The sequence below is a fragment of the Vidua chalybeata genome, chromosome 6 (genome assembly GCF_026979565.1).
Source record: "Vidua chalybeata isolate OUT-0048 chromosome 6, bVidCha1 merged haplotype, whole genome shotgun sequence".
NCBI classification, from domain to species: domain Eukaryota; kingdom Metazoa; phylum Chordata; class Aves; order Passeriformes; family Viduidae; genus Vidua; species Vidua chalybeata.
In genome coordinates, this window is record NC_071535.1 from 53664619 (window position 1) to 53691492 (window position 26874).

General features: G+C 41.2%; 1 protein-coding gene across 4 annotated transcripts in view; it reads right to left on the bottom strand.

The window, feature by feature from the left end:
* The window catches only part of NAV2 (neuron navigator 2), a 371538-nt gene that overhangs the window by 188150 nt on the left and 156514 nt on the right, over nucleotides 1-26874 (bottom strand). For 3 of the 4 annotated variants that reach the window (XM_053946233.1, XM_053946234.1, XM_053946232.1), the window contains exon 1: nucleotides 14533-14790. The exons of the other annotated variant lie outside the window; for it this stretch is intronic. In XM_053946233.1, coding sequence (XP_053802208.1) covers nucleotides 14533-14790 — 258 coding nt within the window. Of the gene's footprint in view, nucleotides 1-14532; nucleotides 14791-26874 lie in introns of those variants that run through there. 4 annotated transcript variants of the gene reach the window in all.

Below are 26874 nucleotides of genomic sequence, written 5' to 3' on the forward strand. Positions count from 1 at the left end.
GGGTGGCTGGGCACTGGAACAGGCTCCCCAGAGAAGTGGTCAGAGCACCAAGTCTGGTACAGCTCAAGAAGCATTTGGAAAACACTCTCGGGCAGCTCGTGTGATTCTTGGGGCATCCTGTGCAGGGTGGGGAATTGGACTTGATGATCCTTTGGGTCCCTTCCAACTCAGCATATTCTGTTATTCTGTGGAACAGGGAGGTCAAGCATTCAAAATCCACCAGGACAAAATTCAGGTGTAATCTGCTTAGGTGACTCTGCCTTGGCAGGGGAGTTGGACTAGATGATCTTCAGAGGTTCCTTCCAATCTTAACTATTCTGTGATTCTGTGATAAAAAGTCAGGCTTTTTTTTTTTCAGACATAAGTCAGGCTTTGTTCTGTGTTCAAATTTGCAGAACTAAATGCAAAGCCAATCTGCAGTAGCTCTAGATCTCTGGAAAATAAGCTATTTTTAAACAGCAGTAGCAATGTGGACTGCATAAATTAGCATAATCTCAGCTTTCACAGATAGTTCTCAGCTGTTTTACATACTACAAATCAACACTCTGCAGATTCCTCACTTCTACTAACGTGGTCAATCATGCATTTCATGAGGCTTAAAATCTCCTTTTTTCACCTACAAAATCTCAACGGCCTTTTTTTACACTCTTCCTTTTCAGAGCAGTACTATCACAGGCTCAGGTTCCATTACAAATCTCACAAGGTTTCATGTTTAACTGGTGGTTCTGTGGCTGCCTAAATGCAGGACATCCTCTTATTTTCTCAGCTGATGATTTTTCCCTCGTGGGCAGATGGCATAGAAGTAGAGTGCAGATGGAAACCCACAGCCCACAAACTCCTCATTATAATTTGAAATAGGGCTGGCAGCTCTTCGATTCTCATATTCTCTTCAAATTATTTTCAGCAATAAAGGATGAACTGATGTTTTCAGAAGACACAGCCAAAAGTAATGATATCTGTTTACAGCTGAGAACCTTCTAACAATGTGATTTCTAATTTCACAAGTTTTATTAAAATCCATAAATCATTACTGAAAAGGACTTCAAATCGAGTATCTCTTGCTTTGATTCAAGTATTACCTTAAGAAGAAAGATCAATAAGAAAATAAGAGACCACACATGCATGAAGGTTTAGAAGTCCCACAGTTAGCTATTTAAGGCAATCCATGGCTCCAGGTATCACTTTACCTGAGCTGCTTGGAATTATAATGGATTTATCTCTGCAGAACACCTGTGAGGTAAGGGAGCTGCTGGTGATAAACTGCAGCAGGCAGCAAGGAGGTGACAATGATGCTGATGGCCTGTGGCTCACAGACTCACCCTGCATCCTCCCAGCCCTTTAGGACTGAAACCCCTCCTGGCAGAAAGGCAGGCTCAAAATGAGGGTGCAATAGAAACTAGTTTTATCATTTCTTCAAGCTTTTTCACAGCATGTCCAGACTGCTGGAACTGGCTTTCCTAACCTTCCGACCAGTTGGAAAAGTCCTAAAAACAGCAAAATAAAAATATCTCTGGTGGAAAATAGCAAGGAAAGAAAAATAGTAAGGATTAGAGGTCAAGCTTGGATCCCTGAAAAGTTTGTATTAACCAATGGAAAAGCATTAAAATAACTAAATTTATCCCTTAGCTATAAAAAGAAAACAAACAATACTTGAGACACCCAAGTGACATGGCTGGTAAGGATTTACTAACACACAGACAGCTCTCTCACGCAGTATAAATGAAAAGCTGGCTAATTTGTTCCTGATCCAGAAACCTGGAGTCAGACTTGATAAACACAAATAGCCTCTTTTGTTCCAAGTTTTGACCTGGTGCCTGACAATCAGTTATTAAACCACAGTGCTCTACCTCAGCTAGAAAGGAATCTTCTAAACTGTCTCACAAAATGGTTTCTGTCTATTTAAAAGATGGATACATGTTGCTTAACTGTATTTTCGGCCTGCAAGAGTAAAGGCTTTTTCTCAGATGGCTGAATTTATTTGCATATTACACATCAAAAACATTCAGATTTTCGACCTAGTTGTGGTATACATACTCTACAAGATAAATAATTTGCCTATATAATGCAGGGCTATAATCTTCCTCAGCATGCAGGTGTGAGAAACAACTGCTCACTTTGAAAATTTAAAAGGTTTATTAAACCTTGACAAAAATACAACAAAAGGAAAAATCTGCAGCACTGTGAACTGCCCTCGTGAGTACCACGTGGCAGGTTCATCTTCAAGATGGATGCTCAGTCTTTTATACCCCTGGGGATTGCATCAGCCAACCCTGGCCCCTCCTAAAGTCTGTCAGTCAGCTCTTCTTTGCCATTTATTGGTGGAGATTGCTTTCTTGTACCTTGATTGGAGGCCAGGTGTTGTCATGCCCACGCCTCCCTAGTAACAACCTTTTCCATTCCCAACTGCCCGATGGAAGGGGCACATGTGCACGCCTTCTTTCTACCTATCTTAGACAACTCAGGCTGTCTGATGGCAACAATACAGAGGGGGGGAAAGGGGAACTATGGGGAGAACAGAGGACATCTAAACTATAATAACTATACATCACTAAAGCTTTTCTTAATATTCACACAATAGTCATCCCTTAATTGCGAGAGCAAATCATCTCATTATCCATCTATAACACAGGCATGCACAGGGACAACAGGAAATGAAAGAATGAAATATTTCATCACCAAAGACAATTTATCTTTCTTGCATTCATGGAAGAAGATTATGGGAGGTCATCTTCTTAGGGGTTTCCTTTTCACAACAAAAAAAGACAATAATCAGTTTTCATTAGGGAAGACTTGTCCTTTCTCCTGCACCTCATGACTTTCCTGTCCCATCCACCAAACACAGCACTGATATCAACCAAGTAACTACACAGTACTGTCTACCACAAAGGTTTATAAAGGGTAATAGAAACGCTCAAATTTGAGATGTAGCCCTTAAGGACCTACCTGTGTCAAAAGAACCTAACACACGTTTTTTCTCCAGATTAATGGCTTGCACTTGAAACTGATCAGTGTCTTCAAAAGTGACTATATGAAACTGTTGTTTCAAGAGAAAACTCAGCTCGAGCTTGACAGAATAAAGAATTTCCAGAGGAAGAGAACGCTCCATTATAAGTGCCTTGAGGAAGCCCTGATTCTGTGAAATCCATCAACATCACACAGCTCATCTTGGCACATTCAGAGTCTTTGGTTTAAGAGGTTGATCACCCAGGGAAAGGCAAAGAGAATTTTGGCAGAGGATGAGATACTGTGCCAGCATTTCTGATGCAGTAAAAGTGACTCTACCACACATCTGCCTCTCTGTGAGAGGCTGAATCTGCCTGTGACAAGGTCAATTTTGAGAAAGGTTGGTATTAAAAGATTATGCTCCCTCCATCCTCTCACTGAGGTTATGCTAATTATTTCAGGAGAGCAAAGGAATTCTTTGATCCTCCAATTCCTCCTTCCTTCACAAGGTGACTCTGGCTGCCGGCACAGCACCCAGAGGAACAGCACAACATATCCTAATTCCATAATTGTGGAATTAGCCATTTTCAACCTTGAAATTTAACCCTAAGAAATGGAGTATGCAGTAATCCACATAATCCAGGCCTCTACACCTGTCCCTCTTCCAACTAATCTCACCACCCTTCACCATGACACATCTTAATTTAGAGTCCTGCCTGCTAAGGTCAGTGTGTAAGTGGATGCTCAGGAGTTGCAACAAGTATTTGTCACATGGTGGGACCAATTGCTTTGTGAACTCTGGGAGACACAGAAATATCAGCAGCAAGCAGAGCCCTTTGCCAGCCATGCACAAATGATCTTTACAAAGGTTCTAGAAGGCAGTGAGGAGAAGGGATAGATAAAGAAATAAATAAATGCATGTAGCATAGCCCTGGATAATGCGATCTGCTGGTATTAAGTTTTCTCCTGAAGGAGTTAAGTATATACCAGCTGCTCTACATTAAACCGAGCTGGCATTTTAAATCATGCAAATTAGGTGAGCTCCCATCCATTTCAGCCCAGCATTTAGCAGCATTGCTGTAAATGATGCAAAGTGCTGGCCAAAGCAAGCCCTGCCATTTCAGCTGCTGTCAGGGAGGAGAGGAGGAGGCAGGGCAAGCAGTGGCTCTGAGTGATGCTGCAGCTATTCACAAGATGGTTTGCAAGAGCCTCCTTCCCCCACAGATATTGTCTGCATGACCAAAATGTGCCCATGTGCACGGAAAGCCTGGGGCTTTTATTTGTTGAAAATGCATTTATAAACACTACTAAGAACCGCTGAAAAATTATTTAAAATTCAACTATTTGCCAGTGGAACACTGAAATTTCATTTCTCTTTGCCTAATGCTGCACAATCAACACTGAGTGGATCTGACAGGTCATTGGCTCAGAAATGCTGACACAGCAGCCAAGGGTGGCATCAATCCCCTCCATCATGTCCAACACCAGTGGACATTTCTCAGACTGCTAAGGGAAGAGATGAAAATCTGTGTTTATCCAACACAAACCCCTCTTCTGCTGAATCTGAGAGCACTCAGGAGGCAATAAAGAGGGCTAAATCTTCCTTAGTTCACACTGTTGTGGCCAAGAGATTAAATTTCAGCACAAAGCTGAAATGGTGAAAGATTTGCTATTAAGAAGTCTAGGAGCTCCACAGACTTTTTTAATCTATTATTTCAGGTTCCTTGTTTACCTGCTCAACAAGGAGAAGATGGAATTCATTTTTGTGTTAAAAATAAGGTAAACTGCCTTGCTGTCCAACCTGACAGACCAACCTACCAGTTGTGGTGACCCACGAGCATGACGTCCCACCACACCATAATGCTTCTTGGTGGTTGCACCACCCATCAGTCCACATGGTCCAAACCCTACTAGGGGAAGGCCAAAAGGCATCTTACAGGCAGGAAAGGAAAATCTACATTGCTGCAGTGTGGGAAGTTGCTATCTGACTGCTTGGAAACAGGATCCTAGGCAACCACTGCTCTTCCTCTTGAAAAGCAGAAAGAGGTTTGATTCAGTGAAATAAAGCAAATTCAGTACAATTCCCCTGGAGATGCTCCATAGGGATGAACAGGATGCTGCTGCCTCCCCTTTCCAGCTCCACACTAGAGGACCTGGCCCCTTTTAGCCAGCTTTCTTTGGCAGTGCCCATCTGGCACATTACCGTGGAGGACTAGACCCTTGTGTGCTCCAGAGCCCATCCCAGAGGAGTAAGATGCAGTGATGCCAAAAATACTCCTTCCCAAAATATTCCATCCCAGTTAAGCCTCAGACAAGTCTGGAATACATGTGGCTGTCCTGAGAAGCAGACTGACCTCTGGTTATTGAGCAAGAAAAGCTCAATTTCTAAGCTATTGCATCAAATGGTCAATGCACTTTGATCTTGATACAACACGTGACATTTTTCGATTAGTTTTGAAGACTTAAATATCCATACATCTGTGGCAAATGGAAAATAATTTAAAACAGAATCAAATTTGTCTTACCAGACAGATCCATTAATTACTGTCACCACCAGCTGCAATCAAAGCTGCACATTGATCACTGTGGATCAAAATGCCAGTACTGAAATTACCTGTAGTTTCCAATAGTGGACACAACTCAAGTGGAGATGGCTAAAGAAAACGGAATCTGCTTCTAAATATTTGTTTCAAGATATGCAAGTATAACAAAGTCTTAGCACCCATATTCACCATAAAATATCACACAAGCTAGAGCAGCAACATGAAATCCCACCAGGGTATTAATTTTGTTCTACCAATAGGCAAGTATATAGAACTAATAGATGGCAGAAAAAGACAATATAATAATTTTTAGTCAGCATTTCCAAAAGATAAGCAATCCTATCAGGGAAGATCCCCTCATTGTGTGAAACAAAAAGCTGTTACTACAACAGTCTTCACGACTGAGAAAGTCACTCCATGAGACAAAAAATACATAAAATTACAATTCCAGCCTGTCACACACCTCTCCCAAGAGCAAAGCATGGGTGTCCCCAGACAGCTGTTCCAGAAGATGTTCTTCCTAAACAATGCCGAGAAATCTAGCTCCTTTGGCTAAAAGGCCTTGTCAGTCCCTACAATGTTATTTGGGAGATGAGGGAGAACATGCAAATGATCAGGGAAGCTGGGTCAATCCTTTTGTCTGGAGAAAGTGTAACCAAGCCAACAAGACCCCAGCACTGAGAAGAGCTACTGCTGCAGCCAGAGAGCAAGTCAGCCTATCAAGGGCTGGTTTAGGGTTTCTATTTATTTATGGATTTTATACTTCATGAGAAAGCCTGGATATGCATGACTAGCTCGCTTTCTTCAGCAGGTGAGACAAACATCTCTGGGTTTCTCCAAGAAGGCTTCACAGCCTTCACAGTAAAGCCAAGGCACTTTTGGATTATACCATGGCTGTCATTACATAAAGGACAAGACAGAAGAAATGGACCAAGACTGGTGACAGGACAGGTAAAATAAAGACACTTAGGGAGACTCCTTCCCACTGTGAAAGAAAGGATATGGCAACTTGTAGCCACAGCTGTAGAGACAAAAAAAATCCACGCAAGGAAAAGGACTTAAGGAAACATCCAAGGCAAGGGATGAACACAAGCTAAAAAATGCAAGTAAACAAGACGTTGTCAAAATATGATGATATGACAGTCCAAAACTCAATACGCACAGGGGAAAAAGTCCTGATAAAAGTGCATTTTCAAATACAGAAGTTGGATACTTTTCCCTTTCAGGCATTGTTTTCCCACACATTGCTTCCAATTCTGAAATAACCAAAATTAAAATGAAAAATAATCCAAGGATAACACACCTAAAAATACTTTCAACAGGCAAAAAAAAAAAAAAAAAAAAAAAAAAAAGGTGGAATCAGAATAAAACTTCAGATCTCAGCCTGTTTTAAAATAAGAAGTGACCTGTTTTCTCATTTACTTTAATAGGTGGTTTATTTGTTTTAAGTTTTAGCAGTTATTTCCATGCCTTTGCAAAACTGAAGAAACTGAGACTGTTTCCACAAACTATTTCAGAAAAAACAATTTACAGATAAAATTAGAGGCATACAACTAAGTGCCAAGTGTTTGACTGAATTCCAGTTCTTGGTGAATGGAAAACCAGCAGCTTCCTGTTACAAAATGTACCAACAGTTCATGTCTAATAATACACATAATATCTAACCATTTATATACTTCAAATATAGATGTTTCTAAAAATAATATTAAAGCAGGGCATTTTTAGCCAGGTGAATTTCTCAGGAGAATGAGATTCTACAGTTTGCTCAAGGAAAAAAATAGATTAATGGGTTAAAATATCAATAGCATCTCTTGATTTATACCAAAATAAAAAGTAGAAGATTTAGCTCCAAAGCTTCAAGAAGCAAAAAAATAAATGGGAAAAAAGGTCAAGAGCAGAACACACACCCTTTCATTAAAGGCCCAACTATTGCTTAATTCACAAATGTATCTTCTTAAACACCACTTATAATATTTATCCTGTTGCAAACTTGGAAAGTTCAAGCAAAATAATTATTGATTTAAGCACCTCCTTAATTTCTTCCACTTTGGTAAGAAGAGGGAACTGGGCTAGAAGCATTAAAATACTCTACAAATTGTTCAGAGATTTAAATCTAGTGGTGAGACAATCTGGAAAGTGAAATTACAGAGCAGACAATGTTTCTCAAAGGACTCTTAAAAGCAAATTTAAACCAGTCAATACCAATCCTTAATTTCCAAAACCCAGAATTTAATCCACACTATCTCAGTAAATAAAGGCTTTCTTTTCTGATACCCTCTGGACAGGCAAAAAAAAGCACAAGTGATGTTGATTTTTTTTGTTTGGTTTTTTTTTTGGTTTTTTTTTTTTTTTTTTTTTTGGGTTTTTGGTGTTTTTTTTTTTTTTAATTCCTAGATACTTGAAACTTGGGAAAGGTTCATTATTTGATTTGCTTATTACACTTCTTTATAATCAGATTTTTTTTCTTCTTGAGAACTAAAGCTCAGGTTCAGCGCCAGCAGATTTCAAAAGCAGTATCTGTTGCTCTCCTCTATTAATATACTTGTACCTCTTTCTGCTTGGTGTCATTGTGCATCAAGTGTCACAGCAGAAGGTGATAAAAATCACTTGCTAAAGCAGGGACAAAAAAGTGAGAGTGTTCACTTAAGAAATTCAACTTAATGGAGTAAACTAACAGTTTCAAGGACAGAAGGAGAACACATGGACACCATATGCATGAGCATTTTGAGCTGTTAACAAGTAGCAGCAAAGGAGAAAGATAATCTAGTATCAAGGGACTAGCTAGTAATTTTCTATAGAGCTGCAGACTTTCTGACCTTGGCTACATTTCTTTGTGCCTCAGCCATCCACTTAACAAATGTTCTACAAAAAATAAGAACAGTATCCCTACCTCTAAGGAGCTTTAGGCACTTTAGCATATTCAAATTTTCAAGCCAGATAGATAGATAGATAGACTGTCACAAGTAAGAGGGGGTAAAAATATTTTCCAATATCATAAAAAACCAAATGGAACTTTGTTCAAAGTTACTTTATGCAAACTAACCCTTTGCATATTCTAAATGAAAACCCAATTATTAAAGAACCTCCTGAATTTATAGGGCAATGTTATGCCTGTTGTTCAAATGCAAGGCTTTAGAAAAGGTAGCTCTTTATTTATATGAAAAGATAAATCACTGAAAAATCCATGTTAATAATCACAATAAAACGACTTTGGAATTGTTTTCTTGTTTTCTATCTGAGAACATTTCATCTAGAGCAACCCCGCCCCCCCAACAATTAAATATTTTTCAGTATGTATCTAGAAATATATCAAACCCACGGCAATCATAAATAGAAGAAGAATTTGGCTGCTTAGTGGCCTCAAATTGCTTACAGTGCGTAAAAAAAAAAAAAAAATCAATCATAAAGATCCAGCACAGGCCTTTTTGTAAGCATGTACTTAGGTACATAACTATAATCATATTAACAAACTAATTAGCACCAATTTCAAATTTATTTTGTGCTTATGTATTTTGATAGCCTGAATCTATAGTTTTTCTTAGCTTCTCCCAACTTCAGTAAAATCTATCCTTTGTTCATATCCTAAACGTGACTCCATTTGGTTCCTTCCAACTGCAAAAAGCAATATTTTATGTGAAAGTTATCAGTATGATTGACCACATTTCTCATAATTTAATTTATAATTAGCTCCGTAGTCATAGTGAGACCAAATTGCACACCACTGAGGCAGCTCATGCGATGGCACTGAACCCAGCTGATGTTCATCTGACTTTAAACTGGGTCCAGATAAAGATTTGCTTGATCCCTATCCCTTCAGCAGGCTGGTTCAGTATGAGAACTGTGAAACCCAGTATCACACACAAAAATGGCTAATGCACGTGAGCATCATTTCTCTGCAATATGCTCCATTAATCTTTCTCTCTATGAAGCTTCACATTGGCAAGACAGCAATACGGAGGTTTAAACAGCTCCTGGTAAAGTTAATTAAAATATAGAAAAAATAATTGCTAACACCTGAACTATGTGGCTTCATTTGGATTGCTAATGGCATGGGCACAAGGGGAGTGAGGGAGAAGAGAGAGAAGAGAAGAGAGAGAAGAGAAGAGAAGAGAGAGAAGAGAAGAGAAGAGAAGAGAGAGAAGAGAAGAGAAGAGAAGAGAAGAGAAGAGAAGAGAAGAGAAGAGAAGAGAAGAGAAGAGAAGAGAAGAGAAGAGAAGAGAAGAGAAGAGAAGAGAAGAGAAGAGAGAGAAGAGAAGAGAAGAGAAGAGAAGAGAAGAGAAGAGAAGAGAGAAGAGAAGAGAAGAGAAGAGAAGAGAAGAGAAGAGAAGAGAAGAGAAGAGAGAAGAGAAGAGAAGAGAAGAGAAGAGAAGAGAAGAGAAGAGAAGAGAAGAGAAGAGAAGAGAAGAGAGAGAAGAGAAGAGAAGAGGGAAGAGGGAAGAGGGAAGAGGGAAGGGGGAAGGGGGAAGGGAGAAGAGAGAAGAGAGAAGAGAGAAGAGAGAAGAGAGAAGAGAAGAGACCTGGATGACGTGTGGCTCATCAAACATCTGATGTGAGCCTAAATTTGAAGTGTGGAAAAATACTGGAGGAACCTGTTAAGTTAATCAGTTTGAGAGCAGTGCACAGCTGACTGAACTCTCTGGAACGTGCCAGCAGTGTGCCACCAACCTGGAAATGTCAGTCCACTCCATTTGTATCAGGGAATTGTAATGGAGCTTCCATACCCTTGTCATTACTTGGACTACAGAATGGGCAATGAGGAAAAAAACAGAGATGTTTTTAACCTCAACAGGTGTGGCAAATGCTTTTGGAGCACACCCAGGTGTAGATGATCTTGACAAATTTAGGAAAGAATCACTAGGTAAAAAATCTAGTGTAAGACTAGAAAATAGGGACATCTAGAAAACCCCAGAACTAGACCACCCCAGATCCAGGCTGCCCAACTCAACAAGATCTTCACAAACTGGGAAAGCAATATGAAGAAAAAACTAGCTGAGCGAGGTAGCTTGATTTCAGACAATATCTAACCAATTTTAAACTGAATTATTTTTTTTAAAAGGGTCTAGGGAAACTGAAAAGAGTTCTGTAGTTGCAAGAGTTGTAGAAATCCTAGGCTTTGCCTAGTTTAGGGAAAGAGAAAAGTGAGGGAGAATATCACACCCTGTGAGCACCTGCTTGCCATGTCCACCAGGAGAGGGCAGCTGTCTGGTTTTCAGCAAATGAATATTGCAAAGAAATATCAATTCCTAACCCCTCCCCTCCCAGCCAAACTAAGCACAATTACAGGTAATTGCTGAACACACATACTTTAAACCCAGGTTAAACAGATGTCTCTTAACTTGCAAGTGTTTTAGTGGAAGAGTGGGACCAACCATTTAGCAAGGTCCTGGTGTCTTTAGTGCTGCTTCAATTACTGACGGTACAAACAGTCATTATTTTTTAGCTTCTCTGGAGAAAGAAAATCAAGAAGTTGGAGAATACAACATAGCAGCAATAAACACAGTAATTAAATCCGCGATCTCCTTCAGTGACATTCACAATGACATGGCAGCAGACTGCCTGCAATGGCATCTTCCTTCTTGCATCTGTATGAACAATTGAACAATTACACCACAACCATAGACTTCTAATTGGCAATTATTTCTTTCTTAAATAACTAATGCAAATTTAGCAGCCAAATGCATCCAACTTTCTCAGAATCACTGAGAAATACCATTTTGTAGATGAGAATCTTGCTATCTACTCGACGCAAGTTTCTCTGGTAACAAAGTTAAATATTTCCAAAACAATTCTCTCTAAATGGGTAGTACAATTTATTGGTGGTGTTTTCAAATTTGACAAAATAAGCAGCAGTGCAACAGTGAGATATTGTTGTGCACAACACAGGGGATTTAATATGGAAAAATAGAGTGTGTATATCAGTAACAGTAAAATAGGAATGATACTGCCATGATTCATCCACCTAAGATTTTTGACTAGCATTTACAATGGGCTTGATGCTAAAACTCTCAGACCTTTCTTTGGAAAGTGACTCTGAAATACTCAGAGGTATGCTTTTTATAAATTTCATAGCTTTTTAAAAAACACACTGCCCTTATAAGGCCTTAAGGCACAAAACTTCCAGTTACATAGAATCCAGCTAACACATGTAAAACCATATCAAGAGGAACAAAATTAGCAAAACATTTAGAAGTTTTCACTGATACCACATTTGTGAGTGGGACATCTTGAATTTCAGCAGGTTTTTTTTTTTTAATTGGTGCTTTAATGAATACCACCTGCAGTACTCATGTTCTCTGAAGAATCAGGTTCTAGAAAGGTGCCACCTGGCACCAAAAAAGCTCATGAAGCTTTGCAGTGGTGTGTAAGTGGCTTGAAAGATGCTAACCCAGCATGAGAACATGGCTGATATCCTCACATGGTGGCTTCTGGACTATGCTCTAGACAAAGCCTCTTCTCCAGAATAATCAGTCCAATAAGCCACTAAATTTTGTATTTTGTAGTGCAAAAAGGACCCACTTCAATGGGATTAAGAACAACTCCCTGAAATACACCCAGAACCAAGAGAATTGGTCCAAGTGACACAATCTCTCTCTCTCATTCTCCCTCCACCCACAATTTTCTTGTGGGCTGAAAATTCTGCATAGGGACCAAGATCTGCAGAGGATAGGAGCCAAAACATTGGGCAATGGTCCAGCTTGTGGATCTAAACTATAAATTCTACTGTAAGAATACCACTTCCATCCCCCACAGGTGATGCCAAGGTGCCTGCCCAGTAAAATGGTGAGGGTCACATTGGTGCTTCAGATAAATCACCCAGAGAAGCAAAGTGATCATCCTCAGATTCTCAAGCTATTCAGAACTGCAGTGTTCAAGTCCAAACCTTACCAGGGTTATTATCAGAAAGCACTTTTGTACCTGAATGCAGCTGAAGGTCTTCCAAGATAAAAGTGCTTCAGCTGCTGACCTATCAGCTGGCAGCTGTCTATCCATCCTGTTCCTCCTCCCTTGGCAGGGAGGAACAGTAGGAAAAGGAACAAACAGTGCCTTTGACACAACACATCTGGAAAAATCTCCCTCTAGATATAAACTGCCATTCCAAATGACCACCTGGAATAGGAAAACCCTGCGTGCTTTTGTGGGCAGAACGATCAAAGCTGGATCAACAAAACTGCTGAATAACAAAAAAATGACTGTGTTTATTCAAGATAATAGATAGTGAAAAAAGCCTCACTGGTTCACACCTTAAAAGGTGCTGGTCATCTGCTCAGACTGCCAGCCAGAGTAGGTTACTGAGAATGCAAAGCTTAAGATTTCTCCTGCTGCTGAAGAAATTAAAAACGTAAAATTATCTGACATTTCCTTAGCCAAAATCTTTCCCTGTTCAAATATAACAAGTTAGCATCAAGACCCTTTCATCATCAGGCTACAAAAAATGGGGTTTGTTCCACATCCTTGTAAGGATTAAAACCACCTTAGTGTTGCCCTTGGTGCTGCAAACAGCTCCCACTGGCAGATCTCTGTGAGCATAATCTGTTACAAGATGAGAGAGTATTTCTGAATAATAACCACTTTTTCAGCAATGTAGATTTCCATGCAGAAACCATGGCATGTGTGAGAGAAAGGGCAGCAGATAATGAGATTTTGCTGATGTTTTATAATCACCAGGACAGACTCAGGCACAAGTGAGAGAGAGCACTTGATTATCTTGTAAGGGCAGACAGGTTGGTCTGTCTGCTGCCACTACCCTGGATCCATGCTTGGCTGTCTCCTTTTCCTGCTCTCAGTCCCTCAGGAACTGCTCCAGTCATATCTGTCTGGCCTGAGCAGCCCAATACGTCACCCTGTCTACCAGCAAGGAAAGTGCAGCCTATCCTGAAATCAGGGCACGCAGTCAAACATGCCCAATCAGTAGGCACACTTGTCTGAAGGGAACAGGGTTACCAGGCCACAGATTCAGAATCTAGGTGGTAGGGATGATCCATTATTTCTCCAAGAAGGAAAAAACCAGGTGAGTCTCTGCCATCATTTCCCTCTCTCAGCATAATGGTATCACCTTCCACCGGGCTCAGATATTGGCAGAAGCAGAGTGTAACATATACGGCTGTTGCCAAAATACATCCCAGGGCTGTACAGCCATCTCTGGAGCACAGCAATCAATTGTGGTTGCTGCAGCAGCCCATCTGCTCTGCTCCCTCCATAGCACAGTTACACACACGCTGTGCCCACGCTGCTGCGGAGCTCACTGGGGCACGGCAGTTCAGGGCAGCCCCAGCCACGCTGACAACCTCACCCTGCCCACAGAAATTAAACCAGCTGAGCAATGGGCATCTCTCCTCCCTATACAGCAAGCAGCACATATGAAAATATATTAGAAGGCTGACACAGATTAAAGGGAAACCTAAAATGTGTGTATTGATGATGTGCTGCATCTATGATGTCATGCATGTATAGCATTATACAGACAATTCCACTTAAGTGTTCATTTCCTACATAATCTGTTTAATTTAGCTGCACTGAATGACATGCATATTGTAATCTAGCATCAAGCACTGCCTCCCATTCACTCCCCACACAGCTACAAACACAGAATGTTCACACAACTAGTGCTCTGGTACAGTACATGACCGAACACAAAACACATTCATGACAACCAGCAATCCTCCCCCAGCCCAGGCACACGAGCCAGCCCTTACACTTAGCACCTACAGAAAGCACACAAAGAACACACCCCACAAACAACATCTCTACCATCTCCCTCCTGTAAATCCCCCTCTAGTTCAAGCAGAGGCGATGGAGAAGGCAGCACAGGCAAGCAGTACATGCAGCCCCATCCCTCAGCACCCCACCACCAGCTCCCTCATGCTGGCAGAATTACACATGCCGCTGTGTGTAATATAAAACATCCCACCACTGCAGACAGATGTTGGCACACACACACATCCCTTCCTTGCAATTCCATGCTATTTACCCTAGAAAACCTGCTGCACACTCTCAACACAGAAATAAATTCTCACATACACCTCCCCAGCATTTGGTGCCTGCTAACCTGTGTGTCAAATCCATTTTCTATCGAGCTACTCTTCCTTGCTGGGAGGCCATCTCCTGCGTTTTCTTGTCCATTGGAAGATTTGAGAGGAATCTGGCTGGAATACAATGGCTTCGTCACCTCCACCTTGTTCCCAAACTTCAGGTAACAGGGCTGTGGGATGGTCCTGGCCGTTGGGACATGCAGGATTGGAGCAGCGCTGTGTACGGGTTTAGGTAGTCCCGACTTCATTTTGGAGGCTACCAGGATGGCTGGCATTTTCTCTTTCTGCTTTCCTAACACGTTTCTGTCAGCAGCAGCAACAGCAGAGACAGCAGGCAAGGAGAGAGAAAATGACACGTTGGGGAAGCTGTTCTGCTCTAAAGCAGCCTGGTTACTGCAGAGATCTCCAAAATCAGCTTAGAATTTAAAATCAACAATAAAACCAATTAAAAAATGTTAAAAAAGAGAAAGGAAAAAAGAAAAAAAAGATGAAAAAGCACACCACTTTCAGTCTAAAATATCCCCCAGCTTTATGCCAGCCTTCCACCTGTTTCCTCTAATTTTATTTTCAGTTCTTTACCACTGTCCTCTATCCTATTTCTGCTATGTAACTTGCTCCTTCCTTTCTCTATCTGACTCCTGCAATTTTCTTGCCTGGAAATGAGAGACTTTCACTCCATTATCTTGTCACTGCATCTCCAAAGTGAGGCAGCCTTTGAAAAAAAAAAAAAAAAAGGAACCTGCTGCTGCATATGCTTCCCCTTCCGTACGCACTAGAGAGTGAGCGAGCAGGATTTCCAGCTTAAGATGTCCTTCTTCAGTCTTAGCCAAGAAGCAGATGTAGCTCAGTGTGTTAATGACTGATGCCCTTGGATACAAGCCTTAGAGAATCAAGCTTCTTAAGCCTAAATAGCTGTGAACAGGACAACGATGCCGGAGCAGAAGGAGAAGCGTCCACTGACAACGATTTTTAAATCAAAATATGTCAGTGGCCACAAAATTTCCCGGCTCCCCCTGTGCTGAGCATAAAAACCTGGACGGGGCGAGGAGTGGGGAAAAGAAAAAAAAAAAAAAAAAAAATTAAAAACGAAAGCGATTCAGCAGCGAGAGGGAAGGGAAAGCAGCCGGCAGCTCATGTTCCCTCCCGCAGTGGAGCGGGCTCCCGCCCGGCGCTGCTCGGCGCATCCCGGGGGGGCCGGGACCAGCCGGGCGGGAGGCGGCGGCTGCCCGGCACCGAGCGGGCAGGGCGGGCCCCGGATTGGTCCTGCCCGCTCCGAGCAGGAACAAAAAAAAAAAAAAAAAAAAAAAAAAATAACCAAGAAATCGCTCCCTCTCTCCGCAGGGGGAGGAGCGGCCTCGGCTCCTGCGGCGAGCAGGGAGACCTGTGGGGCGGAGGGATCTGGAGGGATGGATGGACGCTCCGGACGCTGGAGGGATGCTCCGGGGGCGCGGCACGGAGCGAGCCGGGAACCGGTTTCTTTTTGAAATTTGAAAAAAAAAAAAAATTCAAATCAAAACACCTGGAAGTGACTTATTGTTCGTGGCTGTTTGGGAAAAACTCCCGCTGCCAGCATCAACAGGAATTTGAATAAGCACAGTGAGTAATACGGCCCTATTATAGCAACACTTGGCTTTGGGGAGGCTTTCAGTGTCGCAGGTTCCTCCTCACGCTGCTCGGTGGGTGCCAGGATCCGTTACAAGCCCCGGATCCCGCGTTCCTGTTCATCCTGACACGTTTCAGAGCTGCACATATTCCCCTTCCTGCGCACACCTGCACCAGCCAGGACAGCGGGAGATTGATTATCCCTGTGCAAATCAAGGCACCAAGCAATGCCTTCAAGACTGCATGGGGGGCTCAGCACCAGGAAATACAGTGCCACCGTGCCCAGTTAAGGCTTTGACTTATCCCTAACTACAAGACATACATTGAGGGGTTGGAGTGAGTCCGGAGAAGAGAATGAAGCAGGGAATGGAGCACAAGTCTCATGAGAAGTGGCTGAGGGAGCTGGGAGGGCTCAGCCTGGAGAAAAGGATGCTCAGGTGGGACCCTCTGGCTCTCTACAAACTCCCTGGGAAGAGATTGTAGTCAGGTGGGATTCAGGCTCTGCTCCCAAGCCACAAGTGACAGGGGGAGAGGAAATGGCCTCAAGTTGTGCCACAGTAGGTTCAGATGGGATATTAGAAAAAAATTCTTCACTGAAAGGATTGTCAGGCACTGGAACAGACCATTCAGGGAAGCGTTCACAAAACACATGGATATGGCACCTGGGGACATGGTTTAGTGGTAATATGGCAGTGCTGGGTTAACAATTGGATTTGATGATCTTGGAGGTCTTTTCCAACTTTAACAAGTCTATAATTATAGGAGGGTGCCTCAGAACAATATTCACAAAACCAACATGAGACATGGAAGCAAAAGATGCATTTCAATCAAATCTTCATCACAGTTCCAGTTAATGACTTTATTTCCCTAGTAGGGCTGCTTCCTTCAGCTCCTTATTCCCACCTCATCCACTCCGCAGGTAATGAACCCCTAAGCCAATGCCTGGGTGACAAGGAAAAGAGTGATCCCAGCAAGAAGAGAGTGGTTTACGCTGGAAGGGATCTTAAAGATTACAAGTTCCAACCCCCTGCCATGGGCAGGGACACCTTCTACTAGTCCAGGTTGCTCAAAGCCCCATCCAACCCAGCTTCGAACACTTCCAGGGACGGGGAATCCAGAGAAGCAATGAACCTACACTTGAAATGTTTGATATACACACTGGGTGAAGCGACTCAGCAGGACAGAGGAAGCCCAGCCCCACTGGCCCTGTCCCATCCAGGCTGCAAGCAGTGCTTGGGGAAGGAAAGCTCTATCATGCTCAATCACTCATGGCAAGGAGAGCTGGGACCTGCCTATTTAACACCCAATCTTTTCAGGAAGTTTTAAATGTGCAAACCTCAGGTTTTTAGATCTAAGATTCTTTCAGACAGAAAAAAGAGGCATTTCTTGGATTGTATTGTAGGTGTCTCCAGGATGAAAGGCAGCATTGCTGGATCCTTCTGCAGATGTCATCTTCAATGACTTACCCAAGGTTACAGAGTGACTAAGTGGCAGAACTAAAAAGCAAAGTCAGAAATTGTGCTCTACTTATTATCAAGTACTATTCTTCCTCAACATTGCAATGTAAAATGTAATTCAAGTTCCTAAATAAAGCTCACATGTTCAGTCTTGGCTGTTGGTGGGATTTTTCAACACATCTGCTTTCACATGTACCACTTCTGCAGGCTATTTTGTAGTAACTACAAAAGGGTAAAATTTATGGTAGCTGTTTTTTTTAAGTAACTGCTTCCACCTTAATCTCTTTATCCACCTTTCAGATGGGAAAGCACACATCCCTCATCATCCACTGAGATCCCACCAAGACAAATCTTCTATTGTTCTGCTATAACTGTCCACAATGTCAGCTTAAACACAGCTATATAGAACATTTCAAAACCCTACAAATTGATAAAGAATGTAAATTTACCATCTGAGAGGACTGGTAGTCCTTGGAGCAGAAATGTGTCAAATGCTCCAACACCATTTCCATCGTTCCATGCTGAGAACTCAGCCCTGTTGGACTAGAGAAGGTTGGGCTCCAGTATGAACATCTTGAAAAAGATCCAGGCCTGAAAACCAGGCTAATTTTAGATCTGTAATAAAATATACTAAGGTTTAAAAGCTATTAGAAGATCTAACTGACAGCTTTACATTCTGTTCTTCACTTACACGTTTTATGAGGTTTGGGCCACCAATCCCTGCTGCACCCAACTTGCCAGTTTTTGTTGTTCTGTTTTTATCTTGGAAAACTGGCTAGGGTACGGGATACCAAGCCAGCTACAAAGTTAATTTGACCAAAAGAAAAGGATTCCTTTTTTTGCTCCCTTAACAATTATGGAATCTGATCCTTTGACAATGGTGGATTGAATACTCCACAGTTCCAGCCTACTGAATGTGATTTTTTCTGAATATACTCAGTCTATGATCCTGACAGATATTTTGCCAAATCAGTGGACACATTCTTCATCAAAGCTTAATGTGAATTCCTGATAACAGATTTGAAGAGTGACCTAGAATTACTGCTTCTCTCATGGATTCAGTTTGCATCTAATAATCCTTTGTCATCTAAAACCTGGGGGAGCTTTTATGTTATACATATTTTGCTTTATATATCTAAACATCACAGCATAATGGCATTGAAATACAAGCTGCTGTATCCAGTGGCAGTGCAGTTACATGATATAATCATAAATTATTATCACATTACAGGCTTTATCTGCAAAGACTAGCAACATCAATTTTGGTCTGACTTTGGAATTGACAAGCTTTTGGGTTGTCTGGGTTTTTTGTTTTGCTTTGGTTTTGGGTTGTTTTTGTTGTTGTTATTGCTTAATAAATTAATTTTTATCTGGTTTTAAGGCTAGGATTTTAAAAAGAAACTACTTCTCTTGGACAGTCAAAGTGATCTGGGAACCTGTCTCTTATCTTCTTTGAAAAGCCCAACCAGTTTTCCCTTCCCTGTTTTGAATCACCCAAATTTCTGTATCTAAGGTAGGAGTAAATAATCTTAAAAAAGGTGGCAAATTATCTAAACAAAAAACAAGAGCTTCATTCCTTCCCAGAAATGTTGGGTAAGCCTCTGACTAGGAGAAATTCCCCTGCAGCTTTAAGTCTGATGAGTATCTTTGCCTGAATAACCACAACACCCCCTCATTATCTGCCTGTAGTCCAGGGAGCATCCACTCACTCCCCAGCTGGGGGAATATGGAAGGAAAAATGCTATAAACAAGCACTTCCCTGTTAGAAAAAAACCCACAATGAAACCACAATAAACCCTACTGATTTGGCTTACACAGCTGATTTTGAAGCTCAGAAAGTATCCCTGCTTTGGACTCAAGCTGTGACTGCTCAGCACCATGGAGTGTCAGCTCAAGTGCCAAGACTCTGGTGTTGAGAACTGGCTTAATACTCTCAAAATTTTAGTGAGCAGGCTCATGTGAACTCAAGAACGTAATACACCAGAGGAAACTGTTTGAAAGCCCTGTAGTTCAAGAGCTTGTAGGCAAGTCAGCACATTGCCCAAAACAAAGCCCATAAAGAGAACAAAAGCCCAGGGTTGACTGCTCTTGAACAGATGATCTTTATGAATGAGATGAATGTTTCTGGAACAGTAAAACCATTGAAGCAGCCTCCACAGCTCACACATTATCAATTAACAACAAAATAGGGTCTCTATACCCAAGTGGAAAGAAAATGTCTGTATGAATTGCATGTGGGTATTTCAAGTAAAATTAAAAGCTTAATGAAATATTGCAAAAGATCAGAAAATCAGACCTTCCTTTCAACTTGTGGTTAATATTCATCCTCAACAAAGCCAAATGTTACATTAGCCTAAATGGAAAAACCATGTAGAATTATGCTACCAATTAGAACACCTCATTAGCTGGTCTGGTGATTCAGAACTGCTGATGGAACTGAACTCAAGGCTTGAAAATACCTTGATCAACTGTATCCTCAGCTTCTAGGCATTAAGGATGGATCTGCAATCTCCCAGAAAAATCATTTCAAGCCAAGGTGAATATTCTTAAAATGTCACAGCGTCAGAATCAGAGGGTTTAATTATTCTCTCAAACCCATTCTCATCAAGTTTTACTGCTGCCAGGCAGCTGTCCTATAGACTGTGGGCATGTTCAGCCTTGGCACAGCTCCATCAACTTAAGTGAAGTTATGACAGGAATAAATATGGATCTATTTTTGGTACTGCAGGCATTTTGCACATTCACGTCCATCTTTTGTTCCTGATCAGTGTCAAATACGGAAAAGGCTGATCCCATCTGTACATTCACATTACCATTCTATGAAAGAACCCATAAGGGTGTAGAGGAGTAAAGGTGTAAACCCCATAATTTTTTGTTGTGTTCCTCCACAGGGAACAGTAGAGATTAGAAAGAGGAATGTAGATAGAAGCATTATATAATTTGGCATCCTCTCACCACAGCAATTATAATCTGTACATGTGAATTCTTTATATAGAGCAGTGAGAAGAGGAGGAAACCTTGGTTCTGTTCCCAGTTCTTTTGACAGAAATCTTGTCTGCATTACACTAAATCTGATCTAAAATTCCATTTGTAATCCCCTGACATACTTCTAATTCACACTGGGTTTAATGCCACTTCATTTTATAATGGTGTAAAATTTTTAAAAATATACAAGCCAAGTTCCACCTGGACAAGAACATCTGTTCACTCATTTTCAGAAAATACACAGGAAATTTCACTGGCCACACTAGTGATACAAGCAGATGCTCTTGCATGGTGACAGAAAATGGCACCATTTAAAATTAGCATCTTCTGAACAATGCTCACATTTAATCCCATTTCTGTACCAGAGCGCTGCATGGTTTTGTAATGTAAGCCTGTAGTAGTGCTGCACTCAATAGCTTCATAAGTTTCTATTGTCACAGCAAATGCACACTCACAGCTTTGAATTCATTATGCTCCCATTGCTTTTGGATTTGTAGGCATATCAGTTTCCCACAATCTAATAAAAACTGGGCTCAGCTGTCTTGAGACACTCACTGATAGGGATTCTGTGATGGGCTTTGAAAAGGTCCATCTCTCCGACTTTGCATGTAAAGTTCATTCCTCAGACTTAAACTCATCAGGAACAGGACTGAAAGGGATGAGGAATGCAAGAGCTTATTTGAATTAATGCTTTCTGTGGTGGTGTAAGGTTTAGTTGCTTACTGTTTGTCTGTGCCATGGTCAAAGCAGTGACCACAGTGTAAAGCATATACACATGAATAATCTTTATGATCCTAACAGAGGAGCTCTGTCAGGCTAGCCCATAGCTCACCTTGACTTGCACATCTCTGTGTCTGTGACTGTAAGAATGGACATCATCTCTCCATGCCACTAACAGCACCTGGAATAAATACTGCAGTACCATTTTGGAAGGAGACTCGCAGATTGTGTCTTCCCGACAGAGATGTACATCTGGGTATTCTTAATCTATTAATGTGTCCTTTGTTTCCACAAGGTTAATGGTACTAGCTCCTATATTATTTTATGCCTGACTTGACATTGCCTATGGCTTGGTGTGTTTGGAAAAGCAAAGAAAACATCTGTGACTAATGAGCATATCACAGAAGAAAGGTGATGATGATGATGATGATGATTATGTAAGTACCACAAGCTACTCTTGACTTTAAGAACCATCAAGTTAAGATGAAATATGAAGGAGAGGACCTAAAAAAATGCTCTCTTCCCTCTGCTGCTGTTCTCTCTTACCCTCTCGAGAAGTGGCATGTTAAAAATAGCCACCATTTACAAGCTAACAACCTCACATCATCAGGTAGTCACCTTCTGTAACCTTGCTGGCATGTTTCAAATGAACCTGCTCCATCATCTGGAAGAGTTGTCAGAGCCTAAAGGCAGAAACCATCTGAGAAGCAGAACGGAAGAAAAGGCTGTATTTCAAAGCCTTTTTACAACTGGATCTGCTTAAGCATTCCAACCCAGCCTCAGCTGCCATCAGTCTCTCCCACATCAGCAGTTCTGAACAAACACAAATTGGCCAGATTATCATTAAGCAACTTCAGCTATTTTGTACAGAGCAAAGTTTCACTACTCAAACTAAATGGCAAGGACCAGATTTTCACTTGCCCTAAATCAATGTAGTTTCTCTACAGCCAACATCAGAATTTGCTGTCCAAATTCGAAGTATTTATCAAAATCTTCTTTACAGAATGATCCAATCCTATCATATACTCACATTATCTCCACTCCCCTCAGTACACATTTCCTATCAATTTCTATTTTAAAAATCCTTTTGCCTACTGAGCCCAAGCATCCAGTTCAGCTGGTGCTGCACTGTGCAGTTCTGGAGCCGTGGAATAAGTGCTTGTGGTGCTCACCAACTGCCAGCTGATATCAGGGAATGATGAATACCATCCTACACTGCCAGTTTTTGCCAAGGGAGCATTTCCACAGGGCAAGCATTCAGCAGTAGTTCTGTGCTGGAAGTCACCTGCACTGCACCATAGAATGGCATGAATTGCAATAATATGAACACCAGCTATTTCTGAACATGTTGCCAGAAAAAAATAATATACAAACCTAGATTGTTCACAGTGGTATCAAAGGAAACACAGAAACTGCCTAACATAATGTCCTGAAATGAATGCTGCCTACCTCCACAGCTCCTTTAAAGAGAGACTTGTCCTGAGTTGATGTTTATGGAAAATAAAAGCACACCCTAGTCAGCTAAATTTTGGGGTAATGGTTCTACTGAAATTCTTATATCAAAAAGTTCAGGGAAATTTCTTCTGATTTACACAGACATAAGTCAACCATCAACCCAATAGCCATGACCATTCTTGAGAGTCAACACCCTCAAAACCAACCTCCAGTCCCACTGTGATGATCTAGCATAGGAATTTGATGAGGATTACTTAACCCATAAACTTGGGGGGGGGTGGGGACAGCAAAAAGTAATAATTCATTTTATTTTTAAAAACTACATGTCCATTTGAGGGAGAGGTTTAATTGCACCCGCCGAATACCACACTCAGTTTTAAATCAGAAAGCTTAAATTATCACTTTGCAAGGGAATGTAAAGGAAACAGTTATTCTTTAATCTCTCTATTAACCTAGCACAAAATAATCAAATTTAAAGTGCTGCAGGGCCACTGCACAGCCTCATGTATGGCAGGATCAAGCTTCCCTTCTCGAATTTTCTTGTATTTCCTTTTTTCTCCCATTCTCCCATAAGCAAACTGATAACTAACCTTCCTGTGCTGTTCTAACACTGATTTTTTCAAGCATTTTTAATATCCACCACCCAAAACTGACATAAAAACCTACTCATGAATGCTGTCCTAATATTTTGTTCCCTACCAAATCAAAGGAGGTTCCCACTGTAATGATTAGTGACACATTTATTGCCTTAAACAGCTTTGATATTTCAATATTTAATAAATTTTAATTTTTTTAAGGTGACAGGTTTCCTGCCACCCTGAGTTCTACCCATGATGCTGTACTGAACTCAATGATTTACAGCTACAGTATGAAGACCTGACAGCCTTGCATTTATTTTACACACCCCATCAATAAGATTTTTAATAACACTGCTCTCACTGTCTGGAATATTTTGGGGAGGTATCAGTGTCAAAACACCCCATGGCCATATTGGAAATCTGGCTGATGTTTACCACTGGACAACAAACAACACACTGAAGACATAGCACTGAGGGAGAAATTTTCTGAATTTCCCATTTCCTCTTGAAATTTTAGTAGCAAGGACACTGTAACAACCTTTTTCCAAATAAATGGCATACAGATGATGGAATGATTTTCTGTGTTTTGAGACATAATCACCTCCTGTATGAGAATTAACATGAGCTTTGTTTATTCCAGCAGTAAAACAACCTGTATTCAAGCTTGCCCAGCTGTCTAGAAACTCAACTGATTCCACAGTAAAAGCAGGTGTAGTCAATCATTCCTGTCACAACATTAGTACATTACTGGCTGTTGGCAAGTGGGTCAGCTCGTCACAAGCAAAGCACTTCTCAGCTGCTCTGTTTCCTTCCATCACGGCTGGCACACGAAACAACACCGCTACAGCTGCTGAATTTCAAAAGGCATCCATCTGTTTAACTTCCTAAAATGACTTTAAAGAGTGGGATATAACAAACACATCTGCTATCCTCAGCATGTTAAAAAAGATCATCTGGAAATTAACTGGGAAATTATAAATCTTTTTAGATAGGGATTCACAGTGAAGTTCCAATACACATGTAATATCTGTTCCACCTTCAATTACAGGTGAAAGCTTTGCACCTCTGGCTTGCTGAAGAATCAAGGCAAACTTTAGTTGTAACCAGCTCTGTATCTCCTTATCTCACTGCTGGAGTTTGTTCAGGACCACATCACTGGGCATCCATCTATTCAATTTCGTCACTCCTGAAAGGCTCGACTGGATAAAGCCTTGAGCACTGTGGTCTGATCTCACAGCTGACCCTGCTAGGGGGTCAGCTGTGAGATTAGACTGTGAGGTTAGACTGAAGACCTCCTGAAGGCCCTTTCAATCTGAATTAGCCCAACTATTCCCAAATACAATAAAAGAGAAAAAATTTAAAATTCCATTAGTACCTACTGGAAGAACTCAAAGTAGAAACCAGCTATGAACAATAACCTGATCCATCACAAGAAAGTGCTTAGGCAAGAGGGCCAGCAGAAGACACCAGCAGATCAGATTTTAGGAGGAAAATGTTAGCACATGTTTAAGTGTGATCTTCCTTTCGGTTCTTCTCTTACATCTCTCACAAACACAAACGTGTTATCACTTTGAATTATGTGAATAGATGCTTACATCTAGGATTTGCAATTTACATTAACCTAGCCTGCATTAACAGCGATTTCGACACCAAATGCAAACCACAGTGCGTATTTCACCCTAAGGTACAACATATGTGTAGCCTGCAGCACCAGGACATCTCAGTAAGTTCCTTGGCTGCCTGCTGCATTCTCAGCAGACTCTTCAGGCATCCCAATTTCATCTGCAGAGCGCAGACAGAGCTGGTGGAACATAAGCCAGGAGAGATGTGCATCTTCCACATCTTTCTGGGCACCAGAAAGGCTGGTAGGATCGCAGTGAGCCATGAGAGATCCCTCACAAGGAGCTGCCATATCCACTGGGGAGGTGAGAGGAATTTACAAAAAAGCAGCCCTGGAGAATATGTTACCACCAAACTGTGAAGGTGAGGTGTGCTGGTTAAGGGCTTGTAAACTACAGGCCAAGGCAGACCTTCAGTATCAGGAATTAGTATTTGATACTCAGTATTAGAGCAAAACCTCTGAAGTGCAGCACTTTGCCACAATGCCAACATTATTCTGCACATATACAAATGAGAAACCAATTTTTCTGTGCTGTAAATAGCTTATGCAATTAATAGCAGTTAGCTTTTCCTGTCTTTTTCCAATTAAAGACTCAGGAAAAAAGGGCATATTAAGTTACCTCATGCAATTCTGGACCACCTACTGTTAGAAGTGCAATTTGAGAATGAGCTGCTACTGCTAATTATCAAAATTAAAACCTGAAATAGCAATGCTCACTTTTAAAAGTGAGATGATTTCCTATTGCAGGCATAACTTTCCACTGCTCTCCCCTGCCAACAGTTATCACTTTTGTCTGAGATTTCTGGACTGAAACTTTGAAAACCTTTCAAAACATTTTGGGTCACCATTTTGGGTCTTTCAAAACAAAGCCATTTATTTACCCTTGGCTAATTACCTTTTAGTCTCTGCACAGACGCAAAATATTTGTGTTTCTATTTTGTCTTTTCTTTTAGTTTCAAGACAGCTGCAGCCATTTCCAAAATCATCATCATGTTTCCACCATGATGTTGGGAAAAAAATTTCTCCTGGACAGTACCACTGTTAGTACAACAACAAAAAATTACTGTATGCATATGTGTATGCATATGCATGTGTGCACACACACATGTAGTATGAGCTGAATAAAAATAATAAAAATAATAAAAATGTGGTGATGTCTAATTTGACTTGAGAAAACCAGAACAGCACGTCGACATAAACAGGAAAAGTTTGACACTACTTGCAGCACAGCATCACCAATTTCAATCTCTCTTACCCTGTGCTGAACAAGCATTTCCAATTCCAAGGAATAATTAGCATGCCAAAAAAATCAGAGCACTAGCAAATACCAAAGCTTTAACTTGGCATTAGCAAAGATCAATAAGAATTCATCACTGTAAGCCCACCACAAGCACTTGCTGCCCAAACACACTAGGACAGGCAGGACTGTGCCTACACAACCCATGTTGATCACAGGAAGTCCAAACTTCATTAGGAAATAATTAAATAGCACATATCATTCTTCTAAACATCATTATCAACTTTTTAAAACCCACTGAGAGACTCCTCACTCCAACACCTCGATCTCAGCTGCTGACCATTTTGTCCAATTTTAACACCCTCATATGAGCACACAGTGCCAGTGTCCACCCCAGGCTGGAAATTTTGGAATGCTTTAGCCAAAATGCCAGAATCAAGGTAGAACCATATGTCATCACTCAGCCACGTCTAAAAAGCACCAGTGACCTTTGCTTCAACAGCTCAGGCACTCCAGAGCTTTGAACAAGGAGCCCATGATTGGGCAAGGTACTTATTATGTTTGTGCCAGAATAAAGTTTAATGTGGTTTTTTTCTGAAAACACACACAACACAGCTGATTTTAAAATCACTTTACACATGCTTCATAAAAATGCTTAAATTCAGCAGCTGAGGTCTGCTGAGTCTGTGCTCCTGAGCACTACA